This window comes from Apteryx mantelli, chromosome 4 (assembly GCF_036417845.1).
Source record: "Apteryx mantelli isolate bAptMan1 chromosome 4, bAptMan1.hap1, whole genome shotgun sequence".
NCBI lineage: Eukaryota > Metazoa > Chordata > Aves > Apterygiformes > Apterygidae > Apteryx > Apteryx mantelli.
The window spans coordinates 52,846,345-52,867,752 of NC_089981.1; the positions used below are offsets into that span (position 1 = coordinate 52,846,345).

A 21,408-nucleotide genomic window follows, 5' to 3' on the forward strand; every position below is an offset into this window, starting at 1 on the left:
CATGATGATCTGAAGTTAAACTCTCTATCTGAGGGTGCTGACTTTACAACAAATTTGAGACTATACCTGTTTGGTTAGGACAAGGCTATAAAGAACAGGCAAGCTTTATATTTTTACTTTGCCAGATGGACAACCAGAAAGATGTTCAGGGAAACCATCTTTTCCACTGGATTAATTCATTGTTAATGTACTTCTTCTTGGTGCTTTGATGACAGTACCAACAACTTTTAGTAATGTAGGTGTCAAAAAGTTCCACCTCCAATACTCTGTTGGGAAAAAAAAAAAACTGTCTACCCTTCTTTTATCTTGAGACGACTCAGAGGAACTGATTATGATTAACAACCTTTTTCTGTCTGTTCTCTTTCCTTCCCAGATATGTAAACGCAGAACCTGATGTCTGGCTACAGTAGCTTTCTTTAAGAACTCCGCTACTTGTGCTTTAAAGTCCTTGAAGGACCTTACAATGTAAAAGACATGCTAGAGATCCACAGCACTTAGGTACCATTCCTGGAAAGAACAATTTCATGCATTTAGACTCCATTTGCATGAAATCTCCATCTGAAACTGGAAGCATTCATGGACAGGAGGGTTTTTGAAGTCTATTGCTATTTGGAACAGCAATGGAGTTCTGCTAGACTAAAGAAGCAAAAAGGATTCCTGGATGCAATGAGAGCATGCAGAAGGGTTTGCTTCCCCTAAGATCACAAGAACCACTGTGGTTGCTGTGTGCCACATTCCATATATGAATACAGCTGCATTTCCTGCAGCCATAATTCAAGTTGTTTCAGATCCTGTAAAACCATGCACTGATTGGCCCACTCATATCTCTTCTGCCAAGCTAGCAATGTTTTTGCATTGGATCCTGCATTAGGGAAGAATGGTTTTGAAATGTGGTGATGAGCTGTTCCTAGCACTAACCCTGTCCTCCTGCTTGGGAATTCTGTCATGAACCCTAGAGACTCCAAGTTAGTGACAATATGTATTGGTGTATATTGTGCTGTAACTACTGTTTAAGACCACTCCATGCCAGCCTAAAACAAACCACATAAAGAGAAGAGCTGCTTTCTAAAATAAAAAAGATGAGGTCCTTATTGAAAAATGTATCTCTCTGCATTCCCATGCATCTTTACCTGTTACAGAGATAACTATGCTCCTACTGCACAAAAGAGTCATTATGGCTCCCTGTGTGACCATTCCTTCATAACACTGTGTGCCCAAGCACTCTAACTTTGACTACTGAGAAGGACATGGGATAAACACTTTGATTCCTATAATCTCATCATGCAGATGTGGTGGCTTTTTTGGTCAGGATCACTGTGATTTTCTGTGTATCTTTCCCATATGGAGGAATGTTTGGGAGCATTCTCAGATGTGATAGTGACGGAGTTAAAAAGTTTGGAAAATATTTTGACATCAACATTGATAAAGAGTTCCAATAGTTCCAAGTCTACCTCTGACAAATAAGTCTTGTGAGACTACTTTAATTATGATCTAACAACATCTATATCCTTCAAAAATCTGTGGGGTTTAATATGTGCAAACAGACACTTTTGGCACTGAACTTTCTTACTTTCTTAAGGCTATCAATCAATGTGAAATGTGGGTGCTGAAACTGAATCTTTTCCTTTTTTTCCTTTATGGTCTGGCCTTCCTTTTATCTAGCCACAAGGAATACCCTACTTCTCAGATAGGTGGAGGTGAACTTGAAGAACTCCTTGAAGTCTGTCAGTTGGTCTGATACCCAAAACGAGAAACAAGAAAGCCAGTTCAAAGACTTTGGGGCTCAATAAATTGAGGAGAAAGGTAATGCTGAGAAACTCAAACCACTGATGATGGGAATTGTACAGTCTTGCAAATGACAAAAGACTAAACACTTCCATCATTTATTCTAGAGGATCTCAACAGGAGATGTGGCTTTACTAGCAGTGGGAAACAAGGAGCAATCACTCTCAGATGAACAGAAAGACTGATTACAGGGTACTGCTTTGTGGCAATCAAAACAGAGACCATTAAAGGAAAAAAAAAAGTGATTTTTTAAAATACTTTGACATATTTCTGGAAATGGTCAGCAATATCCAGCAATGGGGCCTTCCCCAAAAGACAGTAACTTGGAATCTGACAAAAATTTATACTCTATATTAATTTTAATATGGAAAATAAACTCTAAGGGAAACTCTCCTTCTCCCTTTATTGGATCAAAAAAAGTATTGTTCCTGTAGAAATGTCTCCTCAGAGGAGGGTTCTTACAGGTATTAAATACTGTGCTTGTGATGACATGGCAGCAATATAATTCAATTAGCAGTAGTTTCAATAAACAGAAGGCATAACAAGATAAACACCAGTCAATAAAAACAGTCTTATCAAATGATTCCTCTTAATATTAGATTAGACTTATTTAATTCTCTAAGGAAAAAGGTAAAACTTTTCTCCACAATGTGCTCTGTCACAACACTGTGGCACTTGCAGCGAGTGACAGTTTCTCTGGTATTTTGTTCCACAGATGCCATTAAGTGCACTGCATGAACACGAAGGGACATCTTTACTAACATGTGGTACTTACTTATCTCCCACAATTCCCAAGTTGATTGTTGGATAGCCGTGTTCTTGGATTGTAGCTAGGAGAGTTGAACGGTTACTGTCTCGAATCTTTCCTGGTAAGAGGTCATCTTCAGGATTCAGTAGCTGTAAAAGCAGACATATTATCAGTCAGTCTCTTCAGAGTACTGTGTCTTTACACAAGTGAAAATTTTATTCTTCAGACTGGATATGACATTCTTAGACACCTATCAAGGAGTATGTGTGTAAAGTGATTTTGTGAATTTAAATTAATAAGACATGTAATGTGTTTATGAAGTCCAACACTCCATGCTGCTCAGCTTGCTTCTGTTGATTCATGTATGCAAAACCTTATTTCTTCCTGTCGGTACCAGACTTTTAATCTCAACTGGTATAAATCAAAATATGTGCTTCCAAGTTATTGCTTCTACTTAAATAGTTTTACAGGAACATCAGCGATGTTACCAACCAGATATAAAGGCATTAAAGAAATTTTGAAGTTTGTCATCTACTTGCTAATAAAGATGTATTTTAAATACAACAATCTGCATTGGACTAATAGACAAAAGTTAAAGCTTGTTTTTTCTATCAATTACTGTTTTGGATGAAAAACTTCCTCTCAATATAGTACCATGGCAGTTGCCTTAAATGTACCTTACATTTTTGAAGTTAAGTTACAAAACATGCTTATCTAAACATATAATTTATATATATTAGGATTTCTTTTATAGGACATAGGAGCACAACACAAATACTAACAAGTGGTAAAGAATAATAATAATAAGGTATCAATCAAAATTACCATGATAATATTAGGTAGTAAGGTAAGAATGATCAAGACTGGAGCATGGCTAAATTTTGAGTAGCATCTCTATTTCTGTGAAGAGTTCCACAGGATGTTTAAGAAACTCACTGTGCAGGATCTTGATTTAACAAACAAGACAAAAAAGAGTACCGACATCAGTACAGAGCCCTTGAATAACAGGCAAGAACCTTCATTCATACGGAAGATACTACTCAGCAAATCATCATCCATATTCCTTGTAGCTCTCTGGATTTCTTCTTCAGTTAGTGGTGTATTTCCTGCAGAACAGACCCTGTCTGTTTTATGAGACCTGACAAGATTCTGTCCCAACAAGGCTCACTTCAGCCACCCACAGCACCTGGTAGTCACAGAGGGGTTATCTCACCTTCACTGGGGTTGTGGAAGTTTTAAAGACACCAGCTGATAGTGCCAAACAGAAATGGCTTGGACAAACATGAACAGAATTTTATTTTTATGACTGTTTTAAATAAGAGGTTTTAAAATTAAACATATCAAAGGTTTTCAATGGGATAGAATACAATTATGGTTATATGTTTGTGTTTGTTCTTCAAAAAGTTTGTCTCAAAGAATAGTGATAATGTCAGCCTGGGGAAATGGCATATTTAACATATCACAGGTATCCCAACAATAAGAATTATTTTCTATTGACTAAAGACGAGAAAGTATCATCTCAATTAAAGACCTAACATATATTTTATAGCAGTTGGTCCAAATGGTTTAAATCTTATACAAGTGTACTGGCTGCAGGCAGCTAAAATAGGTTTTAAAATTTCTCTTTGGTATTACCCTAACCTCTTTTAATTCACATTCCTAATTTTGAAACTGAGTATTGTTGAAACTGAGCTGCAAAGGATCTCAAAATAAAAGACAACCGTCAGACATGGATGCTGCCTAATATTTTTTGGAGCATACAACAGAAAACATAACACGAAGATTTGGATTTTACAACACATTGGGACCATGTACATAGAAGCAGTGTGCCCCCCAAAACATATTTTGGTAGCAACCAGTCACATACGGAGCTTATTCCAAAGAGATGTTTCTACTAAACAGACAAATTCCTCTCAAGCTTTTATTTAGAGAGCAGGGATTTTTTATGTGTAATCATGTACACTATTTCCCTGATTCTTAAGTCATGTGTCATTTCCTTTTAATTTTATGGCACTGTTGTTATAATGCATGAAATTTATGCAGGAAGAGTTTTGCCAGTATTATCAGTAGGTCCAGATTTCACTCAGTGTGCTTTCCACAAATCCTTTTTATGGAATCATAGAAGAAATGTCCAGATAAGTATTTTTTTCAAACACTCCTGAAGGTAATCAATATAAGCCAATCAAACGGGGGATTAAAGAAAAGAGAGCCTTCCCCTACAATTCTTGGGGAACAACAGTATCAGCCCAAATTTTTTAAGATGTAAAATTAGTAAATTAAGCTAATCTGGAACTTGCTTTTTCTGATATTGTTAAGACTAGAGGAATAGGATGCTGGTCTGGAGTTCCAGCAATAGGAGATTGTCCAGATTTCAACATGTGCTACCAATAACTTCCACCCAATGTTAAGATTGTATTCTCTGTAAAAGATTTAGTTCTTGGTCAATTATCTTAAACTTCCTAATTAGGGTTTATAGTATCAAAATACAAGATGCTTCTCTTCATAAAGGCATGATCAGGTCTGATATCTCAAGAGAAGTTCTGTTGGCACTGATCACTAGTTGCATAGAAGACTCCAGCAAAGCACACAGTATTACAGCACAGCATTTGCCAGTATAACCTCCCAATCGCTGCATAGCTACAGAGGACTGCTGTTCAAATGGAATTACTCTTCCAGTAATGACTGGCAGGTAAATCACAACTCTGACTCCCCCACAGGTCCCGCCTTATGCTGGCAGGGAGAAAACAGCTGGCACAAGGTTGGATACATTATCAAAATTTTGGCAAATAAAATGTGTGAAATGTGAGAGAGCAAGGATCTATGACCCTGTGAAGGAGTAAACGCAACAACTTGATTATGAGCTGATCACTCACAAAAATACCTCATGTCATCATGAGCTCATCAATAACTGGCCAATCTACCTGGAAACAGGGTTAAAGTCACTGTCCAAAACACTATTCCCGTCCTGCAGAAGATACAGTAATTCACACCTTGATTCTAAAGATATTTTTCTTACCTCATTCCCTGTTGACATGACTGCAACCACTGGAAACTTGTTAACTTCTACTTCTGTTACTCCAACAGTTGCTAAGAGACCAATCTCAGATGGACCCATGTGGGTTCCTTTAGCCAGCACACATTCGCCTCTTTTAATGTCATGTCCTATAGGTCTGATAACCATAGCACAGAAAAAAAGGAAAGAAAAACAGAATGAGATTGAAAGTACCTTTCCTTGATTGGCCTGGCTCAAGGTGAGGAATATCTGAGGAGGTTCATTAGTCAGATTGTCAAAACGTCAGTACTATTTATGGTCAATGACTATAAAAATCACTGGTCTTTCTATTCCTTAAAGGTATATTTAACTGTTTATAAAGTAGGCTATTTACAGACCTGATATCTTGGCCTGGCCGAGCCTGCACCAGGATTCGAACCTCTAGTTCTTCAGTGCCCTATAAAAACAAGAGCAGCAGGTAAGGTCAGCTGGGTTATTCAAACAAGATTAATCAGCTTTTATTTCTCAGAAGTCTACACAGTTCACATTACTCATTACACTGTGACCTTATGGTTCAAGCATCAGCACTGTTCTCCTGATTTGCGCATCAAGACTGTAATACGATGTGTGCTAAGACTGAAGAAAGTTGTAAGAATTATTTCTTTGATGAGGTCACAAGGGAAGGACCAGCATTGAATAAATAGTTTTACCTTCCTTTTTTATGACTCCTGTGTTTATGTATCTTTCCTGTACCATGTCCTGTGTTTGTATGTTGATTTGGTATACCAAAAGGATTTTCCCCCTTCCTCTCAGCCAATCTGATCTGCTTGAACAATTTCAATGACGGCAATTTGAAAAGAGCATTAGTCTGACAGAGAATATGTCACCACAACCATGGAAAGGTAGTAAGAAGATATACACTCCGTTTTAACATTTTCATGTAGATTCCTGTAGTGGGAACTCCCATTTGAGAGGTTTGTACATATCAGAAGGAGGTTTATTCACCATGTTTATTTACTGTGAATGGGAGGCAGTGGCCTGAAAAGTCTGATGCCTACTTTAATATTTAATTTGTGATCACTTCTTCAGAATTTCAATGGTGATTTGCTCAATACCAATAAATGGCACGTGATCTATATCATAAATAGTGAATTTATAAGCCCTGCAAATGGGTTGATGATAAATACCCTCAGCTTTGAGATAGTGGCAGCCTCTCAGTAGCGCTAGACCTACACTTGCTTAGAGTGGTGCAGATTTTGGTTTTATATTATCATGTAGTATTTCATACTTTAAGTACCTCAAAGTTATAAATTAGACATTAATATTATAAAACAAACAAGGCCAGTCATTGTCATTTGGAATACTATTTTTGTAGGAAAGAAAGTGTTGGATAAGACACAAGGATTTGTTGTCTCTTTTCTTAAAGGTGATATGGAACTTCATTCTCTCAGTTCAAACCAAGTGCCTCTGCGCTTTAAGCTAAAGACCCCAAAGTTGAAGTGAACCAGTGTGCTGTATGCTTTACAAATTGTGAAAGGGGATAAAATTAAATTGTTGAAAACCAGGAAATGAAGAATGAAAACAGCATCAACTCTGAAAAAAACGTAACTTCTTAGTTTACCATAATATTTCCAAGATATGCTGTCAACACAGATACTGTTTCTTGCCTATCTGCTTCTCTTGTTTTACAGAGGAGACTATTTTTGGTCGCTAGTGTCCAAAATGGCTGCGCTGCTACCCAGGATGTCCTTTTATGCCCCTTATCCCCATCTGAAGCTGTAAAGGACACTTCAGGCTTGCGAAGAAAATCTGAGGTAATAATTAGTCTAAGAATTATTTTACTTTTTATGACTCTCTGGGGAAGGTAGGCCAGTCATGAAGATTTGAATTTTCCATATCCTTGATAACATTTAAAGATAGCTAGGAAGTTTCTAGGGAAGCAGGAGGAGTCCCAGTGATGCTTTTAAGTAATAGAAAAAGTCATTATACTTAGGGTCCCCTGGATAAGGGGAAACAGGAAAAAAAAAAAGGCTTTTGAGGAATTTAATAATGTCAGCTTTGGAAAGTACTGCAGAAAGTGTGACTGTGGACAACAGGACAATGTACAGAGATTGTTATTTATGGAATTGGTGGATATCCCAGAATGCTTTAGGAATATGAGATGATTCAGGGTGGCTAGAAGCTGGGCTTACAGGGAGATACAGCATTATTCTGACAACATCTTCCATTTGGTGTGTGTTGGAAAGCATTCTTGCTTTGTATTGATATATTTTGAACTATAGTGGAGTGGTTTACTCTGATGGTTATCAGTCAGCATTCGTATTGATATACTGATGCTCGGTCTTGATGTAGGATCTAACTTTTGTTCTGATTGATCACATTGGTTTCCTTTAGCCTATAAGTTGACATAAAAACTCACAATAAAAAGGGTGCAGAAGTGTTCTTGCAAGGATCAGTTTCGCAATGGCTGTGCATCGGCAAGCTGATGACAATTATTCTCCCTGCTGAATAGATGTAATTCCTTTCAGACCTGTGACTTCTGGAGTCATTTGAAGAATCCCTGCTATGATATTCAAGTACTGCTGCCACAGCTAGAGGTCAAGGAGCTCCTTTTAAAAGGTACTCTCTGTACTTTCAGAAGAACATATTTCAGATGTTAGAGATTCCATTTCAGTTAAATCCCAATCCTGGAGAAGTTCTTAACACAAAAACATTCTTGAAACATGTGGCCAATCAGGCATGAAAAAGGGGAAGAAAATAACATGCTAACTAGACTATACTAACTATACTTTGGAGGGATGGCATGGAAGGCAGACAGAGGCTAAGAAATTCAGAGTTTAAGCACACAGCAAAATAATCTGTTCTCAGATGCAGAGGAGAACACACACATCAAAAGTGGAATCCAGAAAGACAGTCACCCAGAGAAGCAGTAGGAAATAATAGATTATGATGTATGTTCCTCTGTGGTGTGATAATTGTGTCATGATGAAGTAGGCAATGGCCACAGAAAAACTGTTCAGGATAATGGAATGATTAGCAAGCAGTGAAGGTAATGGTTCTTTTTTAAAGTCTTCAAATCAAGACAGGAAGATATAATTTATCCATACATATCAGTAACCTCAAAGAAGGACTGACTCAGGAAATTCTATGTTAGGAAGAAGGCCAGACTAGATAGTTTGCTGACTTAATTGTATTTTAAAATCTATGCATTTACAGTAATGAGGTATGAGAAAGGAACATGAGAACATGCCTCCATTTTTGTTGTCTTCATCAGGTTTGAATGTTAGAATCCATCTGTTTATACCCCAGCTGCCTTCGCAATGCTAGCATGCAGCTGTGCTGACATGGAACAGCTTGAAAAGCAGCAGAGATTGATACGAACAAAGAACCACACACATGCTTCATTCCAAGACTGAATGGAAGTTGTGTTAATAAGAGAGACATCTTCTTGCCTTAAAGACTGCCAGATGATGACAAACATGACAACGGTGCCCTGAAATCACAGCTGGTAAGTGAACGTAATGATTCAGAAGGAATTCTCTGAACACGAGCAAAGAGAGAACAATGCTTAGAAAGTCTAGGATGGTCTGTATGGGATAAAGCTGTCTACAGGCAGCTCCTGTGCTTCATCAAAAAACACATTTTGTTTTGTTAAGACAAGGTATGTACACAGTTAGTACTACATGTACTACATATATTTTTCCGTAGTATTCCCCAGCATCTGTAAGGTAGAGCGCTAATATGACTTACAGGTATGCTGGAAAAACTGTTCAAATTAAACAGAGTTAAGACTGTACTCTGGGGGAATATGCACCTTATCTATTTCCTGGTTTTCAGAGATCTTAAATTCAGTAATATTCTCATTCTAAAGGAGCGCAAAGGTCTATTGGACAAAGTTAGTTATGACTTAAAAAATTTTTGGGGGCACCCACTTCCCTTGTTACACAATAAAATCCCTGATTCTAAACATATACATTTATGACAAGATATCTGTACAAGATACATTCTCCCAAATCCTCCAAATGCACAAAGTGCAGAGCCAGACTTTGTAACAACAGTGTGTCACATTCAGTCACTCAACTGCTATGGCAACAGGTTGTTTTGAAATCCCCTTGCTTTGAGAGAGCCCTGGTATTGCTGCACAGATGTACTATACTTTTCCAGGCACATCCTTTTGGAATGCGCTGTTCTAGAATTACAAACACAAAGGATTTTTCCAATATTATTTCCCAGAGGTGTAGTGGACAAACTGAAACAAAACCTAAAAATGGAAAGATCACGTTTAGGAGCAACAGAGTCAGTTTGACCACAGGCCACACACAATTAATCAAAGTAGTAGCAAAATTATATTCTTCAGAAGGCTTTAATTTAGGCTGAAATGAGACCAACTCAGATTATATAGAACCATCTTCACAGCGTAGTTCAAAATAATCCAAGTCATCCTACAGATTTTGCCGCACTTAAAGCAGTTCGCATTCCTACAGAAAATCATACTCAGCTTTAACTACATTAGCAATAATGCTGCACTGTAATATTTCAAACTATCATTCTGGAATCAATTTGTATTTTAAGAAAATCTGTTCCCTTCTTACTTGGTGAATTTGGGAGAACTTTAAAGGTCCTCAGCTTGCTGAGTTTTAGGACCATCCTCAATAAGCATAAAGAGGAAATTGCTCTGCTATTAAATGTGAACTCAGCAGAAAAGAAGCAAATAAAATGTCTGATTGTCACTACTCCATATTTTAAAATGTGAATACAGTAGGCTCTCAAATTGGATTCTAGTCACAGACCTGGAGGAAGCATTCCCCTTTCACTCCATCATGCTCCCAGATAGTTTGGTGCAGGCATTCAACAACTGAGATGAAAAAAATCAAGGTCAGGACAGGAAGTGGTACAGTTATCTCAGCCTGAGAAGTGGGTAGTATTGTCACTAGGAGCAGATGTGAAAATCCTCAGACTTCTGAGATTAACATTTCCGTAGGAAAATATCTTTCATATTTATAGGATAGCACCATGAGACACATACTACTGCACACAAAAGCACAATGAGTTTAAACTTGTGACTCACATCATCGGATTCCCTGATGAGTTCTGTATCTTCCACTTGCACCACTGCATCAGCACCACATGGGATTGGAGCACCGGTTGTAACTCGCATTACCTGACCAGGCATCACAGTCTGAGTTGGCTGAAAAATAAAGAAACAAACAAAAATTAATTTACTTTTAAAAAGAAAAATCTCAGATCATTTGAACATTGCAGAAGTAATTTGAAAGATTAAGATTCTTCTGTGTGCCATGACTCTTGATGTACTGCTAGTGATATTGACAGGCATAATTAGGCTGTAACTAGGTGTAATTAAGCTCAGGCAATTGCTTGTTGGGTCACATATTAGGTTGCTTAATATTTTTCCCCCTAGGTAGATTCATATTACAAGAATAGCTTTCAGAAGGAGCAATACAGTGATACTCTGCTTGGATCAGAAAAAGAACTGTCATGAAACACTTAGATGGAGACTCTGGAGAAGCTTACATGAGCTAAAATCTAGTGCTGCATCTCTGTACATAAATATTTTTCATGTAACATATTCTGGTCCCCAAGGTTGAACTTTGTTTTGGTTTGGCTGGGTTTCTGTTCTGTTTTGTTTTACTAGCACTACACTACATACTAAAAAACAGAAGCTTGTAAGTAAAGTAACATAACTAGCTGCTTCATTTTTAAGTAGATTTCCTCGTACTGTGAGACAGCTCAACAGCATAAACCAAGGTTCACATAGAATAGCTATCTTTGTGATGATCTGTTATAGCAAAGCCTAAAATTTATAATGCTCTAAAATCATGTAAAGTCACAGCACATTACAGAGTTTCAGCAGACACAGTACAAAGCACAGAAAAACATCAGAACATGATAAAACAAATGACATGATTTTATTAAAATTTCACACCAGTCAACATATTATAATATACATTTTCAAAACCCAGAGTAAAATTGTAAATTGATCATAACCATTTGATAAATAACTAACTAAAAGAAAAACCTTTCTAATAAAATGCAGCTAAAAGAGGCTGGTATAATGCTTGGGATTTCATTGCTGGAACACGAGTGCTTGCTCTGTGCAGCACTTAAGTAAGTCCGACGTGTTTGGGGTTTACTGTTGCTAGTGCACATGTGCTACACACAGTCTACACGGCTGTCTGTGATCAGTCCAGCATATCCTGGACATGCCACATATATAACTCATCTGCAGATCAACGCTATACTGCATATGCAGCATTTGAATAGGGCCAGGACTTCTCATACTATGGTCAGCATATATTTAATAGCAACCAACAGACTTGGAAGAAATACTGCCCAAGAACTGTTAAGATCGTATGTCCATGCACAGTGGTCAGTTGCTCCATTACTTTTGGCAGGAGGCTGTCAGACATCTGTAAATTCTACACAGGTGGCCAGAGTTCCAACTGTGCAAAGCTACCTTTGTTTTGTCCTTTCTTCTGTTGCATTTCTGTACTGCAGTAACCTCTGAAATGTGAAGATTCCTTTGGAACGTGTGTATTTCAAAAGTTGATGGACTTTGCTCACTGGGACAAAGGCACTAGGAGAGGCTGGGAATGGTTTGTACCTCGTTTACCACAGTATCACAGTGACCAATGTATTCAAAGAGACAGCTGAGCCTGGAGTTGATTTAATCTTGGCCCTTTTCTAAGGGTAAAAGAAATCTAACATCCTTTGAGAAGAACATACATAAAATGCTAAAAGAAACTAAAAAAAAGATCACACTTGCCATATGTCATGGTTAACGTGCTTTCAAGGTAAGACTTGTGTTATCCTAAACTAGGTATCTAGCACAGATCAGATAAAAATCATGTTTTAGAAGTATCTATTTCTAACCACAGGCTGTGCAAGGAGCCTCGGACAAATAGCTGAGATGCAGCCATTTATACTGAAGATGCTTAAAAGGTAAGTGAAAATAATCTGGTCCAGTGTGTTATTTCGTGTTGCCTGATTTTTATGAAAATATTATGAGAGCTCTTTTGCATGTTGTTGTAGACAGGTATCCATTACAAATAAACAATATTGTTTTGATTTTACTAAAGTATTGATGTCCTTTAGCAGCAAGTTTTAGAGGATAGATGTATGGTATTAACAATCTCCCCATTTAGAATGCGGGTTTTTTTGGTCTCAGGGACCACAAAGAATACAACATGTCTAGGACTCTGCCAGAAATCAGTGCCTATGGTGATAACATGTGCTGTAAATATCTGTGCTTTTGGAACTTATTACTAGATGTTAGTTAATTTTTTGAGGTGTAATGATGTAAAGCATTTAAACAAATTTATGATATAATAACTTTTGTTTTTAGAATCAGTTGTTTTGTTTATATATTTAATTTCCTTTTTGTCCTGTGATAAACTGATCAGATCAACTTTCTGAACAAAAGATAACTATCAGATTTGTGTGTAAATCTGCATGACTGCTTTCTTCTAGGCTAGAGACTATGAAGATAAAGAAATGATTGCTTCTCAGAAAGCATACTAATGTACAACAATTTCATAGAAACTCTTTTAAAGGTCTTTAAGATCTCCCACGTACCTGGAATAGGGCAGTCCTGGGTTCTACCCTTTGCCTTCATCACTGATGATCTATTTTATGTTAGTCATTCAGTAAAAAACAGAAATAATCCATGGAGCGCATCCCCCATCTCAGGAATTCTCTCTTTCACCCATGCACTCGGCTACAGGATTATGGTTTGCAATGACACATGCAAGCTCCTTTCTGTAAAATGGCCCAAGGCATCAGAAGGGTGAAAAATGACTGTATTCACCCTATTTTACAGCTGGTTAGTCACAATGCCTCTTATAAACCTCTCTAAATTTTCTATGAAATTCTAAGCCCCAGCTTTGCAAGTTCATATGAAGAAAACCACTGCTCCAGATGAGACAGTTTTTGACAGTCAGAGTTGATGGCCCTTGACTAGTGCTCTTAGATGTGCCCTAACCTCTCCAAAGCAGGGTAGTGTCTGAAAGTTTTCTTCAATACAGAATAAAAAGTGGCTGTTAACACAAAAATAACCATCTGGAAACAGAAATCAGAAAACAATATATAATTTACAAATTGATACAGAAATGTCCGACTTGGTTATATGGACTTTCTGTAATTCTCAGTACTATTTTCTTCCTCTCTTAGCAGTAGCTACATAAGCTCCTTTTTCCCTACAGGATAAGCCAAATCTAAACCTGTCTTCAACTCCCTGCTGTGAATCATTCAGTTAATTGGTCTGTAATGTGAAAAGCAGTATGTTGCTGCTGAGAGTGACTGAAGGTTGAAATGAGACTGAGGAGACCTCCATGGCTATAAATCATTTCTTGGGAAGAAGATGAACATGAAGATGTGTTGGCCTAAGAAAGAACCTTTGATCAATTATTCAGAGGTCGACAGTCTCATTTTTCATACTTGCCACTGGTATTTCCAGAAGTATAAAGCTAATTCTTCTCTTTCTGTCCCCCCAATTTTTGCTCCTTGTCAGAGAGGTTTCCCATTCCCATTATTCTGTAGATACATTTGTGAGCTCTTGAGTTTTGTAGCAGAGAAGTGACCTCCCATTTGCACTTCTATTATTTCTACAAACCTGCTGAATTGATCAGGACAGTGAAGCCCTTCGGACCTGCGGGCCACCATCAGGATTCTGGACTAATGTTTGAAAATATAGACAAAAAGGCTAAAAAATTCAAGGCATATGAAAACATTGCTGAATTCATTAGTTTAAATTTTTTAAGTATTGAAGATAATTTAACATATTTTGGATATTAGATTCATTAATCCGAGTTCACATGAACATCAGTATTGAGAAGATATCTATGCCACCAAAGTGTAATTCATGATGATGGATGGGAGTTACAGCAAAAATTATTTAATGGTTCTCAGTATCTACTCTGATTAGCCAAATCAAATGTCCATCATAGTTTTAGAGGCAGTTCAACTTCATTTAAAAAAAAATGGAACAATACTGCTACTGGTAGTACTTCTAAAACCTAAATCAACTTTTGAAATGCATCTGTTTTACTTGAGGCTTTCATGTTTAGCAGTCAAAACGGCCACACTATACAATCCTTGTTAAAATAGATCAATTCTTTCTTTTGCCTGCCGCTTATTCCATTTGTGCATGATTTTGCATACAACAGGTTTTGGACAGAATTACAAACTGGGGTTTGAAATAGCTGGAGAAACATTCTGGATTAACTCATGCTCTCCTGAACAGGAGGTAGCAGGTATAATTAAGTTGCTAGTATATTAAATTGACAAAGAATAAAACAAAGTGGTTGGAGGTAACTGATTTTTCTGTCATGCCAGTATTAGTACAGGAATTTTATCAAATGTACTCTTGAGTTTCACAGCAAATCAGAAACAGTGTCTATTCATGCATATTTATACAGCACAAGCAGGTCATGGATGCGTGCTGCCTGATTTACTCTTAAACTCAATCCACGTATCTGGCAGGGTGCACAAACATGCTTGTGATTTAATCAACAGAAAAAGAGCAATACTAAGCAGGAAAAGGCAGCTCAAAATTCTCTGCAAACTAGGCTGCTGTCAGGCTTTCTCAAGACTTCTAATCATTATCTATCTTTAAAGATTTACAAAATTCTCACGCTTTGGTTTGCAGGTATCAGTGTGAAATATCCAAGCAGTTTGTGAAAACAGTTGCTGGGCTGATGTCCCTTTTAAAATCTGTCAGCAAGAACTGTTTAATTCTTGTTTTTCTCCTTATGAATTGTAATACCATTGGAAACCTTGTGTCCTCTAACACTGTGCTAGGGCAGAACACTACTGTATGTACACCTATAGGACATAGCAGCACAATGCTCTGAAGCATTTTGGGATTTCCTTGTTAGTTCCTTATGTAACCACACTACCTCACTTTTTGCAATCATGTCCCAAGGCACATAGAAGGAGGCTAGATACAGCCGTGTCCTCCTTCAAGCCACCTCCAAGAATAATAGAGTTTTGGAGCACTAGCCAGGCTTGTAAAAATCAAAAGCAATTTCTTACAACAGAAAAATACATTTAAAAAGCAAAAAGAAAAGAGATTGTGCTCACCTGCTCACCAGCCTGGGATTCCCCTATGATAAATCGATCCCCTGGGCCATCAGCAGCTGTAAGATAGACAGTACAAATGGTAAAGACAATAAAAAGGCTGAACCAAAATAAATGATGTAATAAGAAATTAAGAACAAGAAAACCAGAGAATGAGCTAGGATTCAGGTCTTCAGTGTCAGCATGATAAAGATTACAGAATTTTTGAAAACATTTCTAAGGTTTTTTAAAGTTATGTTTAATATTTTGAAAATTACATGTAAGAAGTTGATGATGGAGTTCATTATTATTCTGAAGTAATACTGCCTGTTTACTAAGACTGTACTTTTGATTTCCTTTACCTTGTAGGAATCAAATTGCAAGAGACCATTCTCCTGTTCCCAAAGCCCTTTTCAGCCAGCATTCTACTCAAAGCTCCCCAGCTCATCTCAGCATTATATTACGTGTATTTTTCTGGCTACATCTGCACTCCCTTGCTGCTGTTACTAGGCATTTTAGTGTGCTTGTCTCTCATACACATAGATGATGGACAGCTGCAGTCAACCCCATCTTGCAGATGTGGAATTTTATTTTTATAGCAAGTCCACAAGGAGCCTATTGGTCTACTTCCATTGCCTGGGCTTGCAGACAGTCTATTCCGTGGAAAGTTGCCTTCCATTGTTTCAGCTGCCAGTGACAAAAGACAATTTAATGTCCCTAAAAGGAAGTTGGCTATCATGCCCCAAGTTTCAACACGGTGTTACGATGATTCAACTTCTACCAAAATGACATCACTACTAGCATAATGTTCATTCTTATATATTGCTTTTCCTCCATAGATATCTGCAGTAAATATCATCAGTCCTACTCTACAAATGGAAAAAATGATGAACTGGGAAGCAACTTGCTCAAAATCATGCAGCATCTAGTGGCAAAACAGAGGATGGATTCAGGTCTCCTGGAAAACTGCTCACTGCTCTCTCCTTAAAGCCACATTACTCATTTAGATACAGCAACTGAAATATTTTTAAAGTATAAATGAGTTTTTCTTTTGAAATGCCTTCACAAGAATACAGTCTCACATGCGTTTTTGAAAACTGTCTCATACAATCATAAAATAATTCACAAATAGGAAACTGGGTCTGCGACAGTTCAATAAAGTAATAGACATGTAGGAAATTCTTGCTTAAATTAACAACAGAGAAATAGAAGAAGAAACTGTCATTCCGAAACAGGTATTCTCATGTTATTCTCCTGAATTCCTTGTGTTTCTATGAAATTCCTTTGCAACCCAGGTGCATGTCTACGAGCACATTTGGATGTGCATTTGCACACACACACATGCATCCATTTAAAAGATCTGAATTAAACTTTATCGTCTTCCCTCAAGACAGCTGAGTTCTACATAACAGTGACTTCAGCAATGATCTGAATCGAATCTGAAACAATATATTCACAATTGGATCCAAAATACAAGTACTTCTGGCTGATGGAACGTGACAGTGAACTAATAATATGCTATAAAGTGGTTTTACAGACACTGTACTGCAGGTCTACAAAGTGTGTTTACCTCTGACAGCGTAGCCATCTTTTACTGATGCTGGAAATGGTGGTAGGTTATCTTTTGCATATACATCTTGAGCAAGGACTCGGCCCATTCCATCTATAAAGGGAAAAAGAGAAAAGACCATGTTCCATGTCAGTAAAGCTAGTGAAAGGGAGAAAAATGACAGCAGTGCGATCTGACAGATGAAATACGTCATGTACGCATACATCTTATGAATAGATCACTCAGGTTTTTGATTTCTGTCAAAACCAGTACATAAACGAAACAAAGACTGGAGTCTGAAAGTACAGATGAAAGATCTGATCAGTAAGTTTGTGTTTCTGGTAACAGAGAAATCGCTGACAGCAGAATTGAATGCCAAGTATCCAAACTCGGAGGTAATAGCTCTGACACAGAATCAGACAGAACAAATATTTCCATATCCTGAAACCTCTCAGAAATACATGGACACTTTTTTTGTATTTTTAAACTTTTTAAAAAAGGTTTTGCTTTTTAAGAAGTTTGTAAAGTAACATTCAGAAAGTGAATCCTGTGTAAAAACATGAAAGTTGATGGACTGAGCCCAGAGCACTCAACATAAACAGCGAGGATGGACATGACTCCATAAATTAACACAGAAGTTTTGCAATAGGTTAGCTTTGCCTAAATGCTGACAAAGTTCTGTTCAGCGGAGGGCTAGCGAACATAAGTGTCAGTATTATTTATGTAAATTTATACTGTGATAATTCTAAATATTTTTAATAGCTGTTTCAAACGTATTCTTTCCCTTCATTTAGCAACTGTAACTGATGAACTGTAATTTCGCTCTGCCTCTCTGTAGAGAGTGACCTGAGTAACTTCACCCTCAGCCTAGTGTGTGCTACTGGCCTGCTTTTATGGTGCCAGCAAGAGCTTTCTTTTCTCTTCTTATGATGTGGAGCAAAGTGGAAATTATGTATCTTATCCATCCATGTAGTGGGAGTGTGAGGAAGAGGATTTATTACATACCAGACTAGGAAAGGGCACTAGGAAAGGGCATACGGGCCAGAACTACTGAGATCAGCTTGATTCCAGTATGTCTAAGGAGAAAATGGGAAGTTCATCGGAAAAGAGATGTCACCACTTTAAAGATGTGTTGTGGCACAGGAAAGTGATATTCAGTGGAAGATATGAAGGAATGAAAGTATGCATGGGTAATAATGTTAGGAGAATTTGTGTGGATATGTATTTTATAGATTATGAACTTTCAGACATGCCAAAAAAGACAGATATACATAAGGTGTGTTTCTTGTTTTACAGATAGGCAGGAAAATATATGTGATTCTGGATATACCGTGAAGGCAGAAGACTTAGCTGTGCACACTAAAGGTGTGTTTGTTAAAAACAGCACCTGGATGATTTGAAAATGTTCAGCTCCACTTAAGTGGCACCCTAAAGGAAATTATACTTTACTTATTAACACAATATAATTTAGCTAGTAATTAATTATAATAACTATAACATCAATGAGCTCGCATCCAAATGTATCAGATTTTAACTTGGAGCAAACATTTATGCTGCATTTTGTCATAAGTTTTACCATGAAAATGCTGATAAAATCTTTTTAAAGTAACTAGAAACGCATCTTTGTGATGTCTATTAACACTTTCATGTGATAAGACAAGAGAGAAGTTATTGGAAAGCTCACTGAAAGCTTGAACGCTTGCACTGGAAAAAGGAATGGAGACACTGACATTTTAATTATAGCACAGAAAAGCCAGCTTTCAAAGGGATGGCAAGAACACCCTCAGTTCATAGACACACCGAATCTCATACAAAAGTGATGCTTCTAATTTTAGCAGGCATGTTGTGTCTTCATTTTAGTTCTTGTCTGCATGCAAAATCACACCAATTAGAGCAAAGTTGAACAGTATGTTCCTGGCATTCTGCCATGCAATATTTCAAGTGAACAAATGGCCAGCCAGTAGCTGGAATGAATTTCATTATGGGGAAAAAAAAAGTAAGAGATTTATTTGCTGAAGCCTTAGGCATTTAAAGTGAAGCAAGTCAGCAATTAAAGGACAATCTGAAATACTTCATTACTCTCTTTTTTTGGAACAATTATTTTAAAAATATACCATTTAACCATTTTGATTAACTGTAATTCAAAAAAGATGTTCTTCAATACTTTAACGTCATCAAACTACTCCTTCCCATGCCTATAGCTTTCTGATTCTAACATAAAAGGAAAAATTGCATGAAACTCACTTTTCAAATGTGTGTATTACCTTTTCTAGAGCTCAACTGGTGAAACTGGTATAGTTCTGTGAAGAATTTTGACCTCTCAGGGTATTGGTATGGGGATAAAGTAGTGAGACAGAAATTGTACTAGAGGTCAAGGATCTGCTTCCTTTTCATAAATATTGTCCTGCTAGCACTTCAATGTGGTATGAAAAAGCAATGCTATCAAAATGATCAGCTAGTTCAAAATTAATGAAGAGCAGAGAAACATGCCCAGGTTCTGCAGAAGTTACAGGGCTCTTGGACCAGATCAGAAAAACTGCCCACTTCTGAGGCTTAAGTCCACAAAGTGTGGATTGTCTTTGCTTTGTACTTTCAGCATCAGTTAAACTTCTGTCTCTTCTTAGCTTTGGTAGAATAATCACTAACATGCAATCCAATAACCTAACCTTATAAACCCACTGAGCAATGTTCAGGTAACTGCATCCAGCTGGTATAAAAGGCTAACTGGGGTCTTCCTACCAGCTATTGATAATGACAGATGGGAAATATGCCTGAGATCCTTCTGCGCTATGGTACTTGTGAAAGAAGTTTTAGGACCGTCCAGTTTTTTAATACAGAAGAGGCTAAATAATCTATACAGGCACTGAGCAATACACTTACCAATATGAAAGTCATGTTTCAAAAGATAATTTCATTCATCCCTCCCCTAAAGTTATGAGATAATAGATTTGAGAGACTACAGCATGCCTTGATTTAATCAAGAATTAAGTCAGCACTTGTCTTCAGAACGAAGGCAAGAACTCCACCGATACTGTCTACTTGTACAGAGTACCACTCAGCAGCTTTATTTAGGTATACTGAGGACGAACACTGTAATATGCTTAGGAATCAATTAATTAAGTTTATATGAATTAGATAATTTGTTAATAAAATCAACTGCAATCCTAGAACTTTAAAAATTCCACTTTCCCTACAGAGTATTTCTGCTTCTGAAAGGTAAGTTTCAGGAGCTCAGTGTTAATTCAAGACACAAAAAACACACAGAAAACAAACACAGTATACTACTGCTCTTCTGATTACAGCTAGTTAGGATTCAGACCTCCAGGACTACAGTTTAGTTATCTACTGAAATAACAGGTATACTAACTGAAAAATAAATGAATAGGTAACTAAGTGAAAAACTGTTTATTAATTCATGGCAGTCTTCAGAATTAAAAATTTTTTACTAAGCATAAACATATATGTGCATGCATATATACACATATAGATAGATACATACATATATATATAAACACACATACACAAAAAGCCCCATATATCTGATTGTATAATACTATGGTAATCACTTAAGAACTTCCGAAAATGAGATCCCATCACGAGACTTGTATCTAAGATCTTTCTGTAAAATGAGAGAATTGAATTTCCAGTACCACAGACACACGTGTCCTTCAGGATGTCTCCTAAAGTTGCAATCCTGAAATTTCATACTATATATTAGGCAATTTTACACTGCTAAGATAAATGTATACTTACTGATAAATAAATTGCAAGACTACTTCACTGTAGTGCAACAAGATGAAGGAATATAACTTTTTTGATATTTTCATTCTTGGTACAATTATGTGAATACTAAAACAAGTAGAAATCTCTACAGCTGGTGAGCTTATCATGTATCTAACTCTTATTTTGGGTGATGGGAAGAGGGTCGTAACTGAAGTGTCTCCAGATATGACAACAACAGACTCTGAGCATTATTTTTTAAGAATAACAACACAAGTATTAATAATCAGTATGTTCCAGTTTTAGAATCAGCCTGAATTTGATGACAGTAATCAGGTAATCTGAAGAGCAGAATGAAGTATCAACTAAGATATTATAAAGTATGCCAGAATACCTTCTCTTACCTTGATATCATATTTCCATGCAGTTGAATGAGAACAGAAAACAATCGAATTGCCTATTTGACAAATGAAGGTAAGTCAAACTCTATATAGAATATAAACGTCTAGTAAAGACCACTTACCTCCACTCTGCCTGTAA

General features: G+C 37.1%; 1 protein-coding gene across 13 annotated transcripts in view; it reads right to left on the bottom strand.

Moving 5' to 3' along the window:
- The window catches only part of GPHN (gephyrin), a 339,571-nt gene that overhangs the window by 28,120 nt on the left and 290,043 nt on the right, over window positions 1-21,408 (bottom strand). For all 13 annotated transcript variants that reach the window (XM_067295581.1, XM_067295579.1, XM_067295576.1 and 10 more), the window contains 6 exons: window positions 17,170-17,262; window positions 15,624-15,679; window positions 10,594-10,713; window positions 5,924-5,982; window positions 5,550-5,703; window positions 2,561-2,682 (listed from right to left, as the gene is read on the bottom strand). In XM_067295581.1, the coding sequence (XP_067151682.1) occupies window positions 2,561-2,682; window positions 5,550-5,703; window positions 5,924-5,982; window positions 10,594-10,713; window positions 15,624-15,679; window positions 17,170-17,262 (604 nt within the window). The remainder of the gene's footprint in view (window positions 1-2,560; window positions 2,683-5,549; window positions 5,704-5,923; window positions 5,983-10,593; window positions 10,714-15,623; window positions 15,680-17,169; window positions 17,263-21,408) is intronic.